Consider the following 13620-nt stretch of genomic DNA (forward strand, 5'->3'; position numbering starts at 1 on the left):
GATGACAGAGTGTAACAAAAGTCTTTTATTTTAATCATATGGTGGCCCCTGTTTGGTAAAAATCACATAGCAATTAAAACATCAAGGACAATTCCAAATATGGGGGAACTGGAGTGGAGGATGAGAAATGACAAAGATAAAAATTCTAGGATGAGAATATAAGGCTGGGCCTTTTACTTTTACAAACATATAATTATAAAATGATGTCGACTTTTCACCATCTCTTTTCGAGTGTTTATAAAATGGAATTTCCATATGCTAGATATCATTTAATCTTATGGAATGTATACCATATGACACACCAAGGTATTAACAAATGTTAAATACTGATAACAAAAGTTAAATGGAACAGAAATGAAATTAATAGTTCTATTATCAAATAGATAATAGAAAAAAAGAAAAAAAAGGTAACAGTAAAAGAAAGATAACAGAGGTCCTTCGACTTACCCAAGCAGTGTGCTCTTTCAAGTAACAGCCTTTGTACTCAATAGTATTAGGATGCTTCAATTGTCGTAAAAATTTAACTTCCTTAAGAATATCTTGCCATTTCTATTGAAGTCAGAAAGGAAACATTTTAATTTAATTTTTGATAGGAAAACAGTATTTCCTATCAAGCATACATATATATTATTTATATTATTATAAATGGACATAAAGTAAATGTTTAATAAATGAAGAAGCTATTTAAACATGCTATGTATATCTCGTTTTTTTTTTTTTTTAATTGAGACAGTGTCTTGCTCTGTTGCCCAGGCTGGAGTGCAGTGGCGTGATTTCGGCTCATTGCAACCTCCGCTGCCCAGTTCAAGGTTCAAGTGATTCTCGTGCCTCCCAAGTAGCTGGGACTACAGGCGTGCACCACCAGACCGAAGTAATTTTTTTGTATTTTTAGTAGAGATGAAGTTTCTCCGTGTTGGCCAGGTTGGTCTCGAACTACTGACCTCAGGTGATCTGCCTGCCTCAGCCTCCCAAAGTGCTGGGATCACAGGTTTGAGACACTGTGCCTGGCCTAAACATGCTATTTCTTTAGTTTGAATACATGTAAACACAAATCTATCACCAAAAACATTACAAAAAAGCCATTACACATACCTATGTTCTGGTCTACAAAATAGTTGTTTTTTTCTCTTTTCAGGCACCCAGGCTAGAGTACAGTGTTGCAATCATGGCTCACTGAAGCCTTCATGTCCCAGGCTCAAGTAATCCTCCCAACTTCAGCCTCCTGAATGGCTGGACTATAGTCACATACCACCACACCCAGCTAGTTTTTTTGATGTTTTGTAGAGGTGGGGTCTCACCATATTGCTCAGGCTTGTCTTGAGCTCCTGGGCTCAAGTGATCCTCCAGCCTTGGCTTCCCAAAGTGCTGGGATTACAGGCCTGAGCCACCTCAACCAGCCTGCAAAATAGTTAATTGAGCTAGAACATTAGCCTTTTTAAAAATAATTATGAATGTTCACACATTTGTATGAAAAACTCCAGAATCTTTTATTATATGCTCCACAGAAGGAAAAAAAATTGTTCTAAAAAAGGTTTAAAGAATTTTGTTAATTTCATAATAACTTGCTTATTTCAGTTTAGGTGTACAACTGTCTCTATCTTACCTCATGGGTCTGCTTCCCACTATAGGACATCTTCTTAATTGCCACCACTTCATTGGTATGAGCATTTGTAGCCTGTGTTAAGAGGGTAGAAGACAAAGAAAAAGAATTAGTGATGTTTCAGCCAATTTAACTTAAATATTTGACTAGAGACTATTTATTTATATATTTATTTATTGACAGTCTCACTCTGTCCCTCAGGCTGGAGTGCAGCTCACTGCAACCTACACCTCTTGGGTTCAAGCGATTCTCCTGTTTTAGCCTCCCAAGTAGCTGGGATTACAGGCAGGCACCACCATGCCAAGCTAATGTTTTTTGTATTTTTAGTAGAAAGGGGGTTTCACCATGTTGACCAGGCTGGTCTTGAACTCCTGGCCTCAAATGATCCACCCGCCTCGGCCTCCCAAAGTGCTGGGATTGATTATAGGTGTGAGCCACTGCACCTGGCAGCTAGAGACTTTTTTGTTTTATTTTATTTTTGGAGACGGGAGTCTAACTGTGTCGCTCATGCTTGAGTGTACTGGCACGATCTCGGCTCACTGCAGCCTCCGCCTCCTAGGTTCAAGCTATTTTCCTGCTTCAGCCTCTCAAATAGCTGGGATTACAGGCACCCACCACCACGCCTGGCTAACTTTTGTATTTTTAGTAGAGACAGGGTTTCACCATGTTGGCTAGGCTGGTCTCAAACTCCTGACCTCACGTGATCCACCTGCCTCAGCCTCCCAAACTGCTTGGATTACAGACGTGAGCCACCGTAACTGGCCTGATATTATTATTTAAAATAATATCTCCGTACTGCAGTATCACAGTTCAAAGATGCTTCAATTTTTGATAGGCTAAATAGACATTTCCACTCCCATTTTAATGTATAGTTTTTCTGTATCCTTTTCTGGATACATGCAAAGATTGTAATATAAAAAATGATTAGGGTTTAATATATCAAACCAAACAAAAAATGTCATATTCCCAAATTATCCATACTGGCTTCACCTTGTAGACTGTCCATCAATGGAGAACCAGTTAAATAAATAAATGTGATATGACCACATAATGAAATAACCACTTAAGGAATGAGGTAATCTATGTGCAATGTAATATGAAAGGATGTCAAAAATGTTTTTGTCATAAACAAGCTATAAAGTAGAATCCAATTTTTGCAAAATAGTAATAATGTGAGTATATGTGTAGAAAAAAATCATAAAAGAATTTATACCAGAATATATATCAATGATAATCCCTGGAGCAGTGCTATCTGATAGAACTTTCTATGGTGATGGGACAGTTCTGTTTCTAGATTGTCCAACAGAGTAACATGTGAAATGTGGCTAGTATGACTGAGAAAATAAATTTAAAATTTTATTTAATTTTAATTAACTTAAATTTGAATAGTTAATGTGCCTACTTGCTATTGTATTGAACAGTATAGCAGAAAGTAAGATTAATCCTAAGGGGGACTCTCGTTTTCAGGATTACTTACATTTTATAATAAGACTGTATTACATATAAACATCTCTACATTTATGTATGTATATATGTGTATTTTTTATCTATAGAGGTTGCCTTGTCTCACGTCTACTTGTCTTCTCCATACTCCAAATATAACTGTTCATTGAAAGTACACATGAAAACCATTAATAATTCAATAGTCTTTTCCTCTCAACTTACTCAAGATATACATACATATGTATACACACACACACATACACACACACACATTTTTTTTTTTTTTTTAAAGACAGGATCTTGCTCTGTCATCCAGGCTGGAGTGCAGTGGTACAATCTCAGCTCACTGCAACTTCTGCCTCCCAGTCTCAAGCGATCCTCCCACCACAGCCTCTTGAGTAGCTGGGATTACCCACCTGGTGGGTGAGGGTGAGGTACCCACCACCACGCCAGGCTAATTTTTATATATGTAGTAGAGACAGGGTTTCACCATATTGGCCAGGCTGGTCTCAAACTCCTGGCCTCAAGTAATCTGTCCGCCTCAGCCTCCCAAAGTACTGGAATTATAGGTGTGAGCTGCTGCTCCCAGCCTCAACTTACTTAAAATATTTAAAACTATTAGTTTTCTTAAAATTTTCATAAAAATAAATACAAGACATTAAAAGACTACCTCTGCATCAGTGCCATAACCCTAATGTACGTAAGCTATTTTGCTTCTGTGATATTATCATCATTGTGGACCAATAAACCTATTGCAGTGGTTCTAAAGTAAAAGATTGGAATTCATTCACTGATAAAGTCAGGTTAACAATTTTAGAGAAAAATTCATAATCATTTTCTTAAATACAACTAATTTAAAATGAACCTCCTCAGATATAACAATGGTTTATGATTTTTAAAAATGGTTAATTCAAACAATAAACAATAATGTACTATGTAAAAATAATTTGACCACAGATTCTTGCGGAATGTCAAAATGAAAAAAAAATACCCACAATAACATACTACAAGAGATTTTTTAAAACAAGCATTAAAAGTACCTATTATATATTAATGAGTTATCCACTAGTCATAATTTTCAGATCTGCAGAACTCCACAAAAGCATATTTTAGATATTTTATTGATTTAGAAAGTACAGACTGACTTTTGTTAAAAACAAAAATCTCTCACACTGTTCTGGCTTTTAAACTTTAACACCAAACTGTGCTTATACAGCAATCACAAATAAAAGCTGATGTAAATTCAGTATTACAATGAAGGTTAGAGGGACTATATCTGAAAAGTAGATATTTGAGGCATCAATATATATAGTGCAGCTTAAGGAGCCTGGGAAAGATTTAAGAAATATTGAGGCAACGAGAAATTTTACCTTGTGAGGTTTTAAAAAACAATTAACCATTACTAAAAAAAAGAAAAGCCCACGAAATAAAATCAGATAGTATTATTTAATTGCTTATTAAGGCTATTTATAATCAATGCTATATTTGGACCTAAAAACATGAAGAAATAACCACCCTAAAATAAAAATATATTTCTTACATTTATAGGATAATCACTGACTAGAACTTAATGCTTCCACTCACTTATACATCCTAATGTATAGGCAGAGACTTGAAATTTGAAAAATATTTCCATGTTGATTATTCTATAGATGTGAACCTTTCAGTGCAAATGTTGATTATGCCATAGATGTGAACTTTTTATACTGGCTAAAAGTCAAAACATGCTAGATTGAAACTTAAAAACAAACAAAAAAAATCAATGTTTTAGTACAGAAAAAGGAAAGTATCAATGGGGTCTCAGCTTTCCAGTGCATACAGTATTATGAATGTCTACAGCCTCTATCATTTCAAGTTTTATCCTTGAAACTGACATTCATGGTCTCAGTAACTATTCCAATAGTCGCAATGGTCTCAGTAACTATTACCAAGACCATTGATGCAAGAAATACTTATTAAGAGCTTACTATTATGTGTTTATATTTTTAAACATTTTACAGCTATACCTTTTGCTATTTTATAGACAAATATAAAAAATTATGTTAATTTAGGAGGCAGGTCAGGCATGGTGGCTCACTCCCGTAATCCCAGCACTTTGGGAGGCCAAGGTGGGTGGATCACCTGAGGTCAGGAGTTCGAGACCAGTCTGGCCAACATGGTGAAAGCCTGTCTCTACTAAAAATACAAAAATCAGGAGGGCATGGTGGCACACGTCTGTAATCCCAGCTACTTGGGAGGCTGAGGCAGGAGAATTGCTTGTACCCAGGAGGCAGAGGTTGCAGTGAGCCAAGTTTGTGCCACTGTACTCCAGCCTCGGTGACAGAGTGAGACTTTGTCTTGAGCCCAGGAGTTTGGAACCAGCCTGGGCAACATAGCAAAATCGTCTCTACAAAAAAATTAAAACCAAAATTAGCTGGGTGTGGTGGCACACGCTTGTAGTCCTAGCTACCTACTCAGAAGGCAGAGGCAGTAGGATTGCTTGAGCCCAAGGGTTCAAGGTAATAGTGAGCTATGATCACACCACTGCACTCCAGCCTGGGTGACAGAGTGAGAGACCCTGTCTCTAAATAAATGCATAAATAAAAATTTAAAAAGTGAAAAAGCTTTTCTTTTTGCCCTATTTTTTGATCCCCAACTAAAAGGTAATAATATCTAGAAAGACAGAACTAAACTATTTGCTTTAGGTGGGTTATGGATAATATACTGAGTTCAAAAAAGGTGATCTAGAAACCTACAAACTTTAGAGTTGTGTTTAGGTGAATACAAAAATGAACATGCTCAGTCCTTTTTTGGTGTGTTTTCCTTTAGTACAGTTTCTTACTATTTCATTTGTTAATGCTGCTAATTTATTTTTAATTTTTTAAATTTTTTTTAGAGATGGGTTCCCACTATGTTGCCCGGGCTGGTCTCAAACTCCTGGGCTAAAGTGATTCTCCCACCTCGGCCTCCCAAAGTGCTGGGATTACATGCGTGAGCCACAACGCCCAGCCAATTATGCAAATTTCAAAATTACTTATGTAAATCCAAACACACAGAAATATTTCATCAAGTTAAAAATTTCTATTTTCTCTGAACATAACATATACTCTCAGCTGATTGATTTTACAAGAGCTATTCCAGTTTACAATTCACACTAAGTTTATTCCCTGGCAGCATTTAGTGTAAAAGCTGTGACCTACGGAGGCTAACAGAATTATAGTGTTTAGGCATAAAAATACAAGCAGCCAGACTCTAGTGTTTATGGCCAGCATGACTATGACTTATGAAAAGTACTAATTAGCAGTACCAAGTTCTCAGAGTTCTTCATCATTCACTCATTCAACAAATACTTACTAGCTGCCCACAATTTATCAGGAATTGGGCTAAGTGCTAGGGCTAAGATAGTGAGTTAATATGCCCAGTACCTATCTCTCCTCTAGGAGGATAGACAGTAACAAAAATAAAATGATAAAGGCAAAATGTAAAACTGCATTTGTGATATGTGCCACAAAGAAGGGTATGTGTTACTTTGAGAACCAACAATGGTGGATGTGACTTAGGGAGGTCAGGAAAGCCTTCCCTGAAGAAATGAGGTTTAGGCTGAGAGCTAAATGATGAACAGGAGTTAGGAAGGTGAAAATAGAAGGGAGAAATTGTTCGAGAGAGAACAGTTTATGCAAGATTCCAGGAAGGATGATCAGAAGAAAGGAATCAGAGCTATAGCAATGAGAATGAGAGAGAAGATAGTTCAGGTAGAGATGGGGTCTATGAAGGACTTTGTGGGCTGGCTATAGTAGGGATTTTGATCTTGGCCTAAGAGCGAGGGAGAGCCCCTAAAGGCTTTATAGGGAAAGGGGATGTGATCAGATTTACATTTTTTTTCAAGCTCATTGAGGTATACACAACAGACTAAAGAAAGACCAAAGCGGGCAACCATAGTTGTCCAAATAAGAGATAACAGAGTTCGGCTGGGCGCGGTGGCTCACGCCTGTAATCCTAGCACTTTGGGAGGCCGAGACGGGCGGATCACGAGGTCAGGAGATCGAGATCATCCTGGCTAACACGGTGAAACCCCGTCTCTACTAAAAATACAAAAAAATTAGCCGGGCGAGGTGGCGGGCGCCTGTAGTCCCAGCTACTTGGGAGGCTGAGGCAGGAGAATGGCGTAAACCCAGGAGGCGGAGCTTGCAGTGAGCTGAGATCCGGCCACTGCACTCCAGCCTGGGCGACAGAGCGAGACTCCGTCTCAAAAAAAAAAAAAAAAGAGATAACAGAGTTCTTCCTGGTTATAATGGTGTAAGTAACAAAAGGAAAAATCTATTAGCAGGGAGTAAGAAGCAACATATATAAATATTACTTTAGCCAACAGGAAAATCCATTTTTAGGATACTACTGATGTGACCACTACAGATAAAACGTTAAAGCTTTTTGTAAGTTTTATAGTACAGTGTCAGTTAATTCCCTTTTAATCTGTTTTTTAGTGCTTTATGGGTATACATAGGCCTGTACTTTTCACATTTATATACAGGCCCTATACAGTTAATGATTACGTTTATCACTGCCACTCTGGTACCTGTATCATTCCTCTAGTCTATCATTAGCAACAAATAATATATATTTAGTGCCCACTGTAAATGGGATCGTGCCAGCCTTTAGAGTTGTAAAGAAACATTAGAAATAGTCCTCATCTTCAAAAAAGCACATACTCTAGCTAAATAGACAGGGCTTAGCCCAAAAAGCAAATAAATCACTAGGTCTTCTGCAGCCTACTACAAGGTGGGTTTCATTTTGCCACTACTATAAATGGCTTTTAGTAAGTTTCAAAGCATGTGTGGTTTATTGTAGTCATTCTGAAATATTAGCACTTTAAGAAGGGTTTGGTTGCTTTTTAAATGAGAGGAGTCAAATAGAGACTGACTTTTGCCAGGAGAGATTCTGAGAAGATGAATTAGATTTAAAGTAATAGAAGAAAAGAAAGCAAAGATGACTGAAGAATGCATCTGTAAGCAAAGCAAACAGGTCACAAATGAATATATACAGAATGTTTACATTTTTAAAAAGTTCAAAACTAAGCAAAACAATTCAGATTGTTTAGGAGTACAGAGTAAGTGGGTTATAAATATAAAGAAAAGTAAGAAAATAATCACCATAAAAATCAGAATAGTGGATACTCCTGAGGGGAGGGAGAGGGTTCTGACTGAAGAGGACATAAAGAGGGGCTTTTGGGATGCTGGCAGTATTCTATTTCTTGACCTGGGTGGTGTTTTTACATAGAGATTTACCTTTTAATTCTTTCTTAAGCTATATATTAAAATATATATATATATATATTGTGTATACTTCTTTATGTATACTTATGATAAAAACGGTTTGTAACAAGAGGGTCTGTGACTAAAGAAGACAGAACTTTGGGCCTTAAATGCTATTCTGACTACACACTAACATGGGAGTGTTAACTAGGAAATTAGCACCCTTTCCAGCCAACACGATCTTTTATCGTATTTAATGACAAAATATACTTCAGTGGGAGCCAAGTTATTGATGGCAGTTAGGGAAGCAGAAGTAATGGTAGGGCTAAGCATACACACAGTGGTTGAGAAACAGTTTAGAGAAAATCCAGGATGAAGATTTGGCTAGAAGCAAAAGGACAAGAAAAGATGCAATTCGTAAAATCTCATTTGGAAGGACAACTAAAGATAAGCCCTATCCAGATGGCAGAACATAAAGGACGACTTAAAAGGAAGAGGCAATACTGTTTGATTACAAAGAAATTATTTGATTACAAGTTTAGGGAAGTAGGTAATAATTAGTATTTAACTTATTATTTGTTTTAATGGACTATTATGCTTAAGGAAGTATCTGTTACTTTAATAAAGCAACTAAGGTTATCAAGATTAAATTAAATAACTATATATTCTGGCCAGGCACGGTGGCTCACGCCTGTAATCCCAGCACTTTGGGGAGGCTGAGGCGGGTGGATCACCTGAAGTCAGGAGTTCAAGACCAGCCTAGCCAACATGGTAAAACCCCCTCTCTACAAAAATACAAAAATTAGCCTGGCATGATGGCAGGTGCCTGTAATCCCAGCTACTCAGGAGGCTGAGGTTGGAGAATTACTTGAACCTGGGAGGTGGAGGTTGTAGTGAGCCGAGATTACGCCAGCACATTCCAGCCTGGGTGACAGAGCAAGACTCCTTAAAAAGCAAGACTGTCTTAAAAACAACAACAACAACAACAAAAAAAAAACAGGGCCCGGCGCAATGGCTCACACCTATAATCCCACCACTTTGGGAGGCTGAGGTGGGCAGATCACGAGGTCAGGAGTTTAAGACCAGCCTGGCCAACATGGTGAAACCCGGTCTCTACTAAAAATACAAAAATAAGCTGGGCATGGTGGCACATGCCTGTAATCCCAGCTACTCGGAAGGCTGAGGCAGGAGAATTGTTTGAACCGGGATCCAGGAGGTGGAGGTTGCAGTAAGCCGAGATCATGCCACTGTACTCCAGCCTGGGCTACAGAGCGATACTCTTGTCTCAAACAAACAAACAAACAACTGTATTTTATGTAATGAATTTCAGGTGAATAAGCTGTGTTAAAATTTTGGCTATCTGTTTTTCTCATCAGAAGACAGTCACATTCTTGTAACTAAAACTGATTCCAGGGGGACAGCCTTGTACCCCTTAACTGAAAATACTGACTTGACATGATTGCCACTAAAAATCACTGTTAGTTCCTTTCTCTGAATAGTTGTCTGTTCATCTGTTTATTTGTCTATCCATCTATCCATCCATCCATCCACCTACCCACCCACCCACCCAGTATTTATCAAATTCCTACTACTGTTTTTAGGTAGTAAGCATATACTAGTTCTTGAGAATATAACGACGAACAAGATAGACATAACTCCTGTCCTCATGACACTTGTTATTTAGGGAAAAAGACATATATAAAGCAAAAAATCATATATGTAATTGTTTTATTACAACTGTGATAAATGCAACAAAATATAAGCACAAGATGTTATGAAATCAAAACATATTGATTTAGGGGTGGAGGCTTGAAGAGTAAAGGGTATCTTGCAAAAGTAACACTTAAGGTAAAACTTGTAGGATGAACAGACAGGGATGGGGATGTAATGTGCAGAGTTTCCTAGGGGGGAGGAATAGCATATACAAGGCTCTGAGGCAGGAAAGAGCTTAGCATAAATGAAAATGCACAAAACTCAACTTCAAGCTCTTAACCTTTTTTTTTTTTTTTTTTTTTTTTTTTTTTGTTGAGACGGAGTCTCACTCTGTTGCCTAGGCTGGAGTGCAATGGCAAGGTCTCGGGTCACTGCAAGCTCCACCTCTCGGGTTCATGCCATTCTCCTGCCTCAGCCTCCTGAGTAACTGGGACTACAGGCGTCCGCCACCATGCCTGGCTAACTTTTTGTTTTCGTATTTTTAGTAGAGATGGGGTTTCACTGTGTTAGCCAGGATGGTCTCGATCTCCTGACCTCATGATCTGCCCGCCTCGGTCTTCCAAAGTGCTGGGATTATAGGCATGAGCCACCGTGCCTGACCAAAGCTCTTAACTTTCTTATACTACTTTAATAGGTGAGTCAGTTCATATAAATACCACTGAATTGAATAAAGCCTAGGATTCTGGAACTGGCTTTTCAGCAATGACTATTTGCTTCTACTGTAGATATCATTTAATTTATAGAAAAATCACTGAAACCAAGCTTATTTTACGAGCAATAGCTATGTGTAGAGAACATGTTGAGTTCAAACTTTATTTTATTTTAGTTTTTTGTAGAGACAGGGTCTTGCTATGTTGCCTAGGCTGGTCTTGAACTCCTGACCTCAAGCGATCCTCCCACCTTGGCCTTGCAAAGTGCTAGGATTACAGGTGTGAGTCACCATGCCAGGCCTAGAGTCCAACCTTTCTTAATCTGATCTATCTAAACAACTCTTTTAAGTACTTACAAAATAAACTGCTCCAAAACTTCCATGTCCAATTTCATGCAAACCAATAAAAAGTTCCTCAGGATCATCTTTGTAGAATAGATCAGCAATCTCTGGGTCCTTCAACACCCCTTTACGCATGATGGCCAGTAGAGCAGGCACTCTGCTTTTTGATATCACAGTTAGCTTTATTTCTCATTGACAATTTTTTTTGGGGGGCGTAAATCTTCAGTACCTGTAGAAAAATAAGATTTGCCATTAAATTATTTCTAACACGTTTTACTTGGTGGCAATACAAATACATGCAAATATTAAAAAAACCTCTTGGTCTCACAACTCAATAACAAAAAAACCCAAATAAAGAACAGACAACGGCCAGGTGCAGTGGCTCATTCCTGTAATCCCAGCACTTTGGGAGGCTGAGGAAGGCAGATCACCTGAGGTCGGGAGTTTGAGACCAGCCTGACCAACATGGAGAAACCCCGTCTCTACTAAAAATACAAAAAATTAGCCGGCTGTGGTGGCGCATGCCTATAATCCCAGCTACTCGGGAGGCTGAGGCAGGAGAATCACTTGAACCTGATTCAACCTGGGAGGCGGAGGTTGCAGTGAGCCAAGATCACGCCACTGCACTCCAGCCTGGGTAACAAGAGCAAAACTCTGTCCAAAAAAAAAAAAAAAAAAAAAAAGAATGGACATAGGATTTGAATAGACATTTCTCCAAAAAGATACACAAATGACCATTAACATATGAGAAGATCCTCAAACATCATTAGTTATTAGAGAAACGAAAATTAAAACCACAGTGAGATACCATTGCATACTCACTAGGATAGTGATAGTCAAAAAGTAAGATAAATGTTCATGAAAATGCTGAGAAATAGAGCCCTCCAACACTACTGGTGGCTGTGCCATTTTAGAAACAGCCCCGCAGTTCATAACAAACTTAAATATCGAGTTACCATTTGACCCAGAGTTTCCACTTCTAAGGACACGAAAGAAATGAAAACATATGTTCACACAAAAACTTGTGCACAAATGTTCATAGCACCATTATTCATAATAACCAGAAGGTGGAAAAAGCCCAAATGTCCATTAACTGGTGGAAGAATAAACAAAATGTGGTATATCCATATAATGGAATATTATTCAGCAATAAAAAGGAATGAAGTATTGGTACAGGCCGCAACATGAATGAACCTTGTAAAAATTACGCCAAATGAAAGTACCAGTCACAAAAGACCACATATTGTATGATTCCATACACACGCACAATTTCCAGAACAGGCAAATCTATAAAGACAGAAAGTAGACTATTGGTTACTTAGAGATGGGGGGATTGGAAGGTGATAACTAAAAGGTACAGGCTTTCTTTTCAGGGTGATGAAAATGTCCTAAAATTGACTGTGGTGATGACTGCATAACTGTGACTATACTAAAAATCATTCAATTATACATTTTAAGTGAGTGAAGGGTATAGAATGTAAATTATATTATAGAGATGTTACTAAAATTCATTTTGGTGTAATTAATGTTGAAATAATAATGGTTGGTATTTATTAATCGATACTATGTGCCAGGCAGCACTAAAACCTTACATATATTATCTCCTTTAATCCCTACAATAGCTTCATAATATAATGACTTTATTATCTTAATTTTATAGAACCAACTAGGACTTTCATGGGCTAAACTACTTCCACATGGTCAGAAAGCCAGTATTTGTCAGGACCACAATTAAAACTCAGATCTAACAGCAAAGCCCATGCTCTTGATTGACATGTGGTATATTCATATAGAAATACAGGCAATTAAACAATTCTTTACTGACTACTAGAAGAAATTACTATCACTTGCAGGCTAGGCTAAATGCCCATGTAAAGAGGCAAGTTATTCTGCTGCTACATAAAACATTCTGAAATCAAAGTTTCTATTAATAAAAGGGTATCATTTTGATATGTTCATATTGATCTGCCAATAGTTACATACATTTATTTGACATAGACTTTATTTTTTGAAAAATATAGAAATGTTAAAAATCATCTATATTTTTCATTTTAAATAACCTCTGCCCTCATACCCAGATAATCATTTATTTATGCCAACATTTCAACTTATCACAGGATAGTCTGTGTTTCATCCTTGACCAGCTAGATAACCAAGATAGAAATTTGGCTTTGGTCAATAAAACTATTTTTCAAAACATGGGCCAGTGGGTCTCATGCTAGGAGAAGAGGAAAAAGAAAGTAATTAATTAAAGAAGTAAAACTGATAGTGCTAAGAGGTATTTTTTTCTTGAGACATAGCAGCCATAGGTGACAACATACATTACTTCATAGAGTTAGTCTAGTCATTTCACTAATATACATAGATCATCAACTTAAGGATCCACCCCCTTCCCCAACTCATTCTTTCATTCAACAAATACTGCTGAATGCTCACTATCTGCCATATCCTGTACTGAGTTTTGGAGGTAGAATGGGATGTGGTCCCTGTCCTTAAAGGGCTTAGGAGTCAAATGGACTTATAGACACTAAATTATAAGGACACAAATGGTAAAATGGTTGTAACTGATTGGATTATGAGGGGAAAGCAATTGTTTTTTAATATAAGGATATTATAGGGTGACCCAGCCTGTTTTTTACTTAGAC

The 13620-nt window shown here is 37.6% G+C and overlaps 2 protein-coding genes across 6 annotated transcripts in view; one reads left to right on the forward strand and one right to left on the reverse strand.

Moving 5' to 3' along the window:
* SUDS3 (SDS3 homolog, SIN3A corepressor complex component) overlaps positions 1 to 13620 on the forward strand; it is a 1028644-nt gene that overhangs the window by 850394 nt on the left and 164630 nt on the right. The gene's annotated exons all lie outside the window — the stretch shown is intronic.
* TAOK3 (TAO kinase 3) overlaps positions 1 to 13620 on the reverse strand; it is a 230835-nt gene that overhangs the window by 98489 nt on the left and 118726 nt on the right. For all 5 annotated transcript variants that reach the window (XM_050747905.1, XM_050747901.1, XM_050747900.1 and 2 more), the window contains exons 3-5: positions 10991 to 11204; positions 1604 to 1675; positions 448 to 549 (exon numbers count right to left, since the gene is read on the reverse strand). In XM_050747905.1, coding sequence (XP_050603862.1) covers positions 448 to 549; positions 1604 to 1675; positions 10991 to 11110 — 294 coding nt within the window. In that variant the 5' untranslated portion in view covers positions 11111 to 11204. The remainder of the gene's footprint in view (positions 1 to 447; positions 550 to 1603; positions 1676 to 10990; positions 11205 to 13620) is intronic.

The sequence above is a fragment of the Macaca thibetana genome, chromosome 11, assembly GCF_024542745.1.
Source record: "Macaca thibetana thibetana isolate TM-01 chromosome 11, ASM2454274v1, whole genome shotgun sequence".
Taxonomy (NCBI): Eukaryota; Metazoa; Chordata; class Mammalia; order Primates; family Cercopithecidae; genus Macaca; species Macaca thibetana.